The sequence below is a fragment of the Chinchilla lanigera genome, unplaced genomic scaffold (assembly GCF_000276665.1).
Source record: "Chinchilla lanigera isolate Chin_1 unplaced genomic scaffold, ChiLan1.0 scaffold00024, whole genome shotgun sequence".
Lineage (NCBI taxonomy): Eukaryota > Metazoa > Chordata > Mammalia > Rodentia > Chinchillidae > Chinchilla > Chinchilla lanigera.
This window is the reverse complement of record NW_004955425.1, coordinates 22,606,461-22,615,962: the sequence shown is the minus strand read 5'-3', so window position 1 is coordinate 22,615,962 and position 9,502 is coordinate 22,606,461. Positions and strand designations below refer to the sequence as shown.

General features: G+C 36.0%; 1 protein-coding gene across 1 annotated transcript in view; it reads left to right on the top strand.

Annotated features, from left to right (window-relative positions):
* Scamp1 (secretory carrier membrane protein 1) overlaps positions 1-9,502 on the top strand; it is a gene marked incomplete in the record, with an annotated part of 124,326 nt that overhangs the window by 70,699 nt on the left and 44,125 nt on the right. Inside the window, 3 exon segments of the mRNA XM_013514889.1 lie at positions 1,938-2,036; positions 2,917-3,025; positions 5,386-5,514. Of these exon segments, the coding sequence (XP_013370343.1) occupies positions 1,938-2,036; positions 2,917-3,025; positions 5,386-5,514 (337 nt within the window).

Below are 9,502 nucleotides of genomic sequence, written 5' to 3'. Positions count from 1 at the left end.
GTGCGGTGGGGGCCCACCCTCCGGGAGCCAGCAGGGGATGTTTTTAAATGTTTATAGTTATTAACTGTTTTTATTTCTCTGTATTGTTGATTCAGATTTTCTAGTAATTCTTGTTTGTATGGATTTGTACTATATATATATTCTAGGTGGCAGTTTTATGGTATAGGTACTGATTTTCCCCAATTTATGATTTGACTTTTTTGTTATTAAATTGCAGAATACTTAAATCTGTCGGTCTTTACTTTTATGGTTTGAGTGTTTCCTGATCATGCTTAATGTGTGAATAATTGTTGAGCATGTACTGTGTTCCAGGCACTGTTGTAGGTACTTGGGATATATCATAAACATAACACACAAAATATCCAGAGGTAACATTCGGGAAAGTTCTTACCTTGTGTTTATAAATATATTCACTTTTTTTTAACCCTAAAAATAATTGAAGCTTTACTGTTAGGGCATTAGTTTGTCTTGAATTTAATTTTGTATATGGTATGAAGTGAGAAATTTAGGTTTTTTTTAGGTGATTATCTAGTTATCCCAGTACTATTTAACGATTAAAAACTATTTCTCTGCTATTTTATAGTGCCATCTTTGTTTGGCATTTGGTTTCTGCATTTGTGTGGGCTTGTATCTGACTTTTTTATTTTTATTTTTTTCTTATCTGTACCATACTCCTAAATAAATGGCCTTATAGTAAGTCTTGATATCGTAGGTCCTGTCTTTTCTTCAGAAGTGTTTGTCCTATTTATTAGTCTTTATTTTCCTCATGAATTTTAGAATCAGCTATATTCCAGTTATATCTTTGGTTGTACTTGTTTCCTTTTCAAAGCTGTTATCAGCCCTGGCAGTGTAAATGCCTGCTGTGTTTGCAGTGCTTTCTAACAGTTCTGTTGAATTTGGTGCTGTATGTAGCAATGCCTTCTTGGCTTTCTGTCTTCCTCCCTTCTTAACGCTCTCCCCTTCCCTCCCCTCTTCCCTGCCTTTTCATCTTACCATCGTTCTTTCTTTTCCTTATAACCTTTCTAAAGAGCACTTCAAAAATATGATTAACTTTAAAAAGTGATACAAGCATGTTGGGGAAGACAGATAATAGAGAAGTGTAGCACTAGGTGAAAGTCCTGATAATTGTTTGCTGTGACCTTCTAGATATTTTTCTGAGTATGTGTAAATGTTTATTTAAAAAGATCATCTGCATGCTCTTCTGTAGTTTGCTTTGTTTCCTTTAGTATTTAGAAATCATTTTTGATCGTTGCAACTCATGTGTGCGATGTCTGTGCTGCATGTATTTATGATGGTTTAACCAGTTTCCTGTTGCTGGGCTTGTAGGTATTTACCTCTTGACCTTGTAACTCCTTTTAAGTAATGCTGACCTTATTTGGCAAAGTGGAGGTTTTGTAGTGTTTATTTTCCATTTCTTTATGCCTTCTCTCTCTTTTAAAGTGCTATTCTACTAAGAGATCGCCTATATATTTTTCAGAGCACTGGCACAGAGATAGGGTCTTGCTGTGGGGTGCAGGCTGGCTTTGGACTCTGTGCTCTAGTAGTTTTCCTCAGCCTCCTGAGTAGCTGGGCTGTAGTTACATGCCACTGTGCCTTGCTGCTCGCTCAGGGTGATTCTTTGGTTTGGTACTCTCTGTACTTTACTGTAGAGACATAGGAAAACATGCTTTGAAAACACAGTGTCCTGGAGAACAGTGTTTGTGGTATAGTGTGAAAGTGTTTGTGGTGTAGTATGGGAGGTTGTAGAGTTGAGAAATGAATCAGTTAGAGAAAATGGAGGTGGAAGCTTCAACAGCTCTTTGCCACATGCATGACTAGGAGAAGGCAGGGGAAGAAAGGCTGATCTGGATTTTGCTTTTTATTACTATTGTAACTTTTGAGAGAAGTTGAAATTGGACTGTATGTTATATAATTTGTCCTTTTCTTAATCTTCCTAGCCTCCACCAGGCAGTGTGAAAATGCCTAATGTACCTAATACACAGCCAGCAATAATGAAACCAACAGAGGAACATCCAGCTTATACACAAATTGCAAAGGTTAGTTCGCATTCACTGTTTAAATTTATATCAGAAATTACAGTATTAATAATATTAATGTTGTGTTCAGACACAACTACTGTAATTACATTGTTGCATTCCTTATTTTAAAATTTTAACTTACTTTTCAGTCTGGATTAGCAATGTTGTCATTCTGTAAGTGCTCATACCTCTTTGTCAGTTTCTACATTTGCCTTATTCCAATATTAGGAATCGCTGAATTCATTTGTTGTCTTGGTGTACAATTTGTATGTTGAAATTGTTTCTTGCATTTGGTCTAAAGTCTTCATGTACAATACTACTCAATGACAGAATGGTAGGTATTCTAGAGAAAGAGTTTTACTGGCTAGCCAGTGATAGTAAGAGGAAGTAGATGACAGAAATCCAAGAAAGACAGGTGAATAAGTTGTCTGGTGTCACATTATGGGCAGGTAGAGTTAGGGACCAGAATTTCTTAACTGTATCCTCCTTCCACTGCAATATCTTACGACATTTAAGACATTATAAAATAGTCTTGCATTGCTGCAAGGCTGATAGGTCATTTAACCCAGTTTATCAAAGCAACTCAGTTGCTCTTTTTTCTTTCCTTTTCTTGACCTGTTCCCTTTGCTTCTGTCCTTAATCTCACTTAGGCACAGAGTCTTGTTAATTTCAATTTCCAGATGACTTCTGATTGTGACTACTCATAATGGGAGGGGTTTTTCCTGTCCTATGGACTCTGTTCCCACAGAGCCAAATCCATGTGACGTTTTCTGAAATTACAATCTCCAATTCTGTATTTTGGAATCAATTTAAATCAGAGAAAGAAGTGGAGATAACATATGTTAGAGTGTTTTATATTTCTGAAAAGCTATTCATGTATTGATAACTTCTGTTTAAGGAACATGCCCTGGCTCAAGCTGAACTTCTTAAGCGGCAAGAAGAACTAGAAAGAAAAGCTGCAGAATTAGATCGTCGAGAACGAGAAATGCAAAACCTCAGTCAACATGGTAGTATCCAAAGAAGTTTGAAATAGAAGTATCTATTCTAGCTGTAGGTCATTTTGTGTGTGGATAAAACCCTGGCTTGTTTTGCTATTCTAGCAAGGAGAGCACACAAGGCAAATTTCCTGCTTGATACTGTATAGTTCTGTGATCTTGGCTGATTTGCAGTCTTTTAGTGGATTAGAACAGTTATGGCTGAGAGAAAGCAAACGCAGATCTGATAACTTTGGTTCATTCTAAACCCAGGAGCCTTTGATTTTGTACTTGGGCTCTTTGAATCTGTTGAATCTGAGAACATTTGAATGTGTGTGCCCCATGTTTGACCCTTAACCTGATTTACTCAGACCAGGTTCAATTAATCTGCCCCAGCCCTCAGAAATATGTTTAAAAAATGTTTGTGGTGACCCTTGGAAGATCAGTGTGCTTATATGCTGACAAAGAAAAATCAGTGCTATGGAATCTATTCAGGCTTTGACCACCAAGATCACTTCAAGGGAGTATCTTAGAAAAGTTAGCAGTGTCTGGATAAGAAGGGAAGAGCTGGAGGTAAGTCACTGTTAGGATGCCTGGGATAGTGATGGACTAAGAACAGTAATGCAGTACAGAATGGTTTCTTCCATATCTTAGAATGTACAAGTCTGGGGCCTCACCTGGGCCATTTACTCTGGGTCATTTTCTCATTTGCAGTACCAGAGACAGCATCTACAAAGGAAAAACTAAACATTTAATTTAAGGGCAATGTTTCTGAAGTATCTGTAGCTAAAATCTGTCTTATTTTCTTAGCATTGACTAATTCAAATTATTTCTGTGAGAGAGGTTTTAATAAAGGTAGTAATGAAAGAGTGAGAAATTAACAGAGTTAGACTTACGTGTGAGTACATTTTAGTACTTTTGACTTACAAACTCATATTAAATCCTCAGAACTATCCTGGGAAGGGTGGTCCAGTTGTCATTCTCATTTTACAGATGAAGAACTTAGGCTCTGAGAGTTTGCCTTGGACCAGTTGCCACCTAGTAGCTCAGCTTTCTGGTTCCAGAGCCTGTGTTCTTCGTTATGTTTTCTGCTGCTGCTGCTGCTCAAATACACTGAGACTGGTATGAAAGTGTCTGAACTGCATGAAATTTGGGTAGTATAATCAATGGAACAGACAAGACATATTGGGGAGGATTAGAACAAGGTTGTACTTTTCTGCACTGTGAAAAATGACCTCGGCTGGTTGTACTGGCACATACCTATAATCGTGAAACCCAGGAGGCTGAGGCAGGGGGTTTCAAAGTTTGAGGTCACCCAGTGCTGTGCATTGAGACCTGTCACAAACAACAACAACAAAAAACCCCTACCACATACATACAAAAAATTTGTGGTATAGAAAAATTATGTAAAATTGGATTCTGTAACTAAAACTACAAGTTGTGAGGTAAAGTAGATACAGTATTTAAAATTAGAAAATGGTCTTTAGTTTATATTTTTACCCTCTAATGTTCTGATTTTTGTTTTACTTTTAATTATTTTTATTTTCCCCAACATTTCCCTTCTTCTTCTTCTTCTTCTTCTTCTTCTTTTTTTTTTTTGTGTGTGTGTCTTTATGAGACAGAGTCTCACTATGCAGTTCAGGCTGGCCTTGAACTCACTTTGTAGCCCAGGCTGGTCTTGAACTCAGAGCAGTCCTCTTGCCTCAGCCTCCCAAGTGCTGGGATTACAGGCATGCACCACCATGCCCGGCCCCTATTTTACTTATTTTTAATGTAATTTCTTTGTACATGTTTTCTTTCCTCACAGTCTGAATTTGTTTTTAAAGTTTTGAAGTTTTGAAGTTTAGAGTTTTGAAGGTGATACAATTTCTTTACTTTCTTCTAATGACTATTTCGTATTTTTTCATTTGTTTGGATTTCTTACATATGTCTTTTAGGTATTTTTTTTTCCTAGACTTTGAGATTTCCAAATTTAATTCTTTGGTGCCAGTTTAATCTTGTGTTTTTAGTGGAGTTAGCAGTAGAAAAGTTAGGACTCAGATGCTGGTCATCCCTCTCCATATAGTAGAATTTTACTGAAAAATTTAAGATGCTGAGGAAGATAATGAAGTTTAAAAACTGGATTGCCTCCTCATGACAGTCAGACACTTGTGACTTTGAAACTCTTTTTTTCTTTCTGATTTCTGATTTCTCCCTGTTTTCTGATACCTGCTAAATATGATGTGCCATAACCCTGAAAAATTATTTTACCATCTGTTATTTTATAAAGTTATATTCTCAGAAGATTTTTAAAAATATGAAGTATGGTTTTCAAAGTGTTACATTTTAAAATAAGGTAATAAAAATAAGAACAGAGTATATTGATTATGAGTAATTTATTTTTAAATTTACAGGTAGAAAAAATAATTGGCCACCTCTTCCTGAGAATTTTCCTGTGGGACCTTGTTTCTATCAGGACTTTTCTGTAGACATTCCTGTAGAATTCCAGAAGACAGTAAAGCTCATGTACTACTTATGGATGTGTGAGTATAGAATAAATTACATTATTTATAGCTTATACTTTTGTTATTAAAATTTATCTTTGTTTTGAACTGATCTGTTAAGGCTAGCATAGTAAACTAATCTTCTTTTTCTAAAGATATTAATGCCCAAAGTTTTCAGAGTGAAACATTATATTTATATACTTCAAAACTATACTGTATTTGATGATGTCAGTCCTTGCCTGAAGAAAACCTACATTTTGAGAACTGGCACTTTCTTGAGGAAAGGGCAATTTCTCTGTCACATAGGAGATTTTATAATAATCCTTTTTCCTTGAAGAACGTTATACAGATATGAATAATTTGCTTTAAAAAACTTATACATACTATTTTTATGTAGAGGAAGACAATTTAAATTCTGTTAAATGTAGGCATTATGGTTATTTTTAAAATGAGACATAAACTACAGTAATATCATAAAGTATAATTTTAAAAATAGCTTCAAGCACAGTTTACTTTTCGTTTTCAAGTGTTGTGAATATTTTTATTTTTGAAAGTACTTGAGTAATGTAGGACATTTTATTGAATAGAACATTAGAGCATATATCTGAGGCTGTGATGCTTACATTGCTTTGAGTATAATTATAGCACATGAAATACTAAATTAAAATGTCAAGCTGTTAACAGTTTTGCCAAATGTACAGAGACTTCCCACTGTCTATTTTATTCTATTTTGATGCCATTATGTCAGGGTTAACAGCAGTAGTGGCTTCTTACCTGCACAATATTGGGGAAATGGAGAATTTGTAGGGTACATTGTGAATGAAGGAAATTTTTGTGTTTTTACTTTATGATTAGTGAAGCTTTCTTGTTCCCCCAAAAGAGATGAAATAATTTTCTTAAATCTTTTAGAGCACTCTTCACATAGGTAAAGTTGTTTTGGAATTTAAGAAGTAGTTCTTTCTGGATAGTACTTTCTGTAGCCTAGTTCTTGTTGAAAATTTGTTCTTGGTTTAATATCTTTTGCTGAATCTCCAGCGTGTCATACACACATGTGTGTGTGTGTATGTATATATATTCAGTAGTACATACTGACAGACTCATATATCTTATTTACTCTCTGTATATTTTATGTATATTTTTAAAATGAGCAGAAACTGGCCTAGTATTTTAGACACGTTATTTGACTTAAAAAATTGCTTCTCTTGATGGGAGGACATGGGCCTGGAAGAAAATTAGTGAATATTGATTAAGGGTCTATAGTTAATTTTATCCACATGGTTCACCACTTTACCAATGCTATTGGTTTCAAAATAGAGCTCTTTTGTCTTAGAAATAAGTAACTTTCTGAGACTCTCAGAATAACATAGCTGAGAGTAGTTTTCTATTCAGAATCTATTTAGTTGACAGATAATGTTAATTGGTATTAAAGAGGGCTCAAGATTCCAATTATATTCTGTTTTGAAGAAGCATTAATTGGAACCAAGTATGATTTACTACCAGCACAGTAATGTGCCTAAATTGTATAGAATATGCTTTCATAAGTTGTTTTAGTGTACTTTTTTTTTTGAAACGGGGTCTCACTCTGTAGTTCAGGCTGGCCTCAAACTCATAGCAATCCTCCTGCCTCAGTCTCCTGAGTCCTAGGATTACAGGTGTGCGCCACCACACCCAGCACAGTGTGCTATTTTCAAGAAGTTTCAACTTAGTGTTTTTATAGTGTAATAATGGTTGTAAGGAGAAAGCGCAACATTTGTTGAAGGTTTACTTTGTGCCAGGCCCAGTGCTGATCACTTTATATATGTTACCTTGTTAAATCTCAACCACACTGAGAAGTTGATACATTATTATTTGGTTTTATAATGGGTAAACTAAAGCGTAGAGAATTTGGTGACTTTTCCAACATTATACAACTAATATTGGAGTTGGAGAGCCTGACTCTAGAGCCCAGTGTCTAGACTTTCATGTTGTACCACCTACAAAATAGCAAAGAAAGGAAGTAATTTACATTTTACAACAAATACTAGCTACATTCCACCAGGATGAAGTCCTTTTTGTGCTAACCTGGGTGTGTACTTCTCCTGAACCAAGTTGTAGGGACTGAACTGCTTTTTCTGTCATCGTGACCCATGCCCCTGTCAGCATGTTCCCCAATGAATTTCACTCTGTGCAATCCAAAACAACCAACCAAGCAAGCAAATGGTGAAGACATGCTTTGACAGGTAACTGACCTAAAGCAAATAGTTTACCCCATAATGAACAGAAAAAATTAGAAATAGACCTGTGAAATGAATCTCAGCCTTTTTTGTAGTGTACTTTTTTTTATTTTTAAGACAATAAAAGCTGGGCATGGTAGCTCATGCCTGTAATCCCAGTGCTCGGGAGGCTGAGGCAGGAGGGTCATTGTGAGTTCGAGACCAGCCTGTGTTACAAAGTGAGCTCAAGGTCAGCCTGAACTACATAGCGAGACCCTGTCTCAAAAAGAAGACCACAAAAAAGAAAGAAATTAGTAGTGCAATTATCTTAGCTGTCTTGTGTGTGTGTGTGTACACACACACATTTCCCCCTTCTTTCTTTTTCTCCTTTCCCCTATCTAGTTGTTCTTTCTTTTTGAGCAGTTTCTTTCCCTTTCATGATATCTATTGTCCCTTTCAGCTTTTATTTACTATTTCAGTTTCTTACACTAAGGAGACAACATGATGTTCGCACATGTGAGTTGAGTCTAATTTTTTTCACTTATGAATATAGTCTCAATTTGCATGCGTTTACCTATAAAAGCCTCGAGTTTCTCTTTATAACTGAGTAGTACTCCATTGTATAAAAATACCTCTTTTTCATCCCTTTCTCAATTGATGGGCCTTTGGGTTGTTTCCAAAATTTAGCTATGACAAATTGCACTGCTATAAACATGAGGTACACATATATTGCTATGGTATGATGTTTTCAGTTCTTTTGGAAAAATATCCAAAAGGGGAATACCTGGGTCGAATGGGACCTCTAATCTGAACTTTTTGAGGAATCTTCACACTGATTTCCACAGAGGTTGTACCAGTGTACACTCCCACCAACAGCGGAGAAGGGTTCTTTTTCCCCACAGCCTCACCAGCATTTGTTTTTGCTGATTTCTTGACGATAGCCATTGTTTCTGGGGTGAGATGGAATCTCAGTGTGCTTTTAATTTGCATTTCTCGAATGACGATCTTTATTCTTCTTTTTAACCCTTCTCCCCTTCATCTCTTAATCTCCTTATACAAGAAAGATCTGTCTCCCTACTTACTGTCTGTCCTTTATTTTGTTCTTGATTTATTTTTTGGAGGGGTTTCTCCTATAAGGGAAACCATGTAATATTTAAGCTTGTGTGTCTGGTTTATTTCAGTTAATATTATGGTTTCAAGATACGTCCATCTCCCTACAAATGACTCAAGTTTATCTTTATGGCAGGATAGTACACTGTTGTATATAAATACCACATTTTCTTTATCCATGTGTCTGTTGATAGACTTGGAAGCTTCTTCCAAGATTTTGCTATGAGGAGTTGTGCTGCTATAAACATAGGTATGTTTGTATCACTGTAATCATGTTTGGGAAAATACCTAGAATGGGAGTAGCTGGGTCAAATGGAATTTCTAGTTTTGGGTTTTTGAGGAATCACTGCACTGATTTCTATCATGGTTATACCAATTTACACTCACACCAACAATGTAGAAGGATTCCTTTTCTCCACAGCCTGGCCAGGATTTGTTACTATCTGATTTCTTGATGATAATCAATCTTTCTGGAGTGAGATGAAATTGTAGTGGTCTGTTTTGTTTTGTTTTTTGTAATGGACAGAGACAGTGAACATTTTTTGATATATTTTGAGAACTGTCTGTTCATTTTACTTGCCAGTTTTTGGTTTGGTTTTGATTTCATTTTTTGAGTTCTTTATATATTCTAGACATCAGTCCTCTGTCTCAGGAGTAGCTGGCAAATTTTTTCCCTGCTCTGCACTTCAGCAGCAGTACTAGGAGGAGCATGGGGTTTGGAGGGT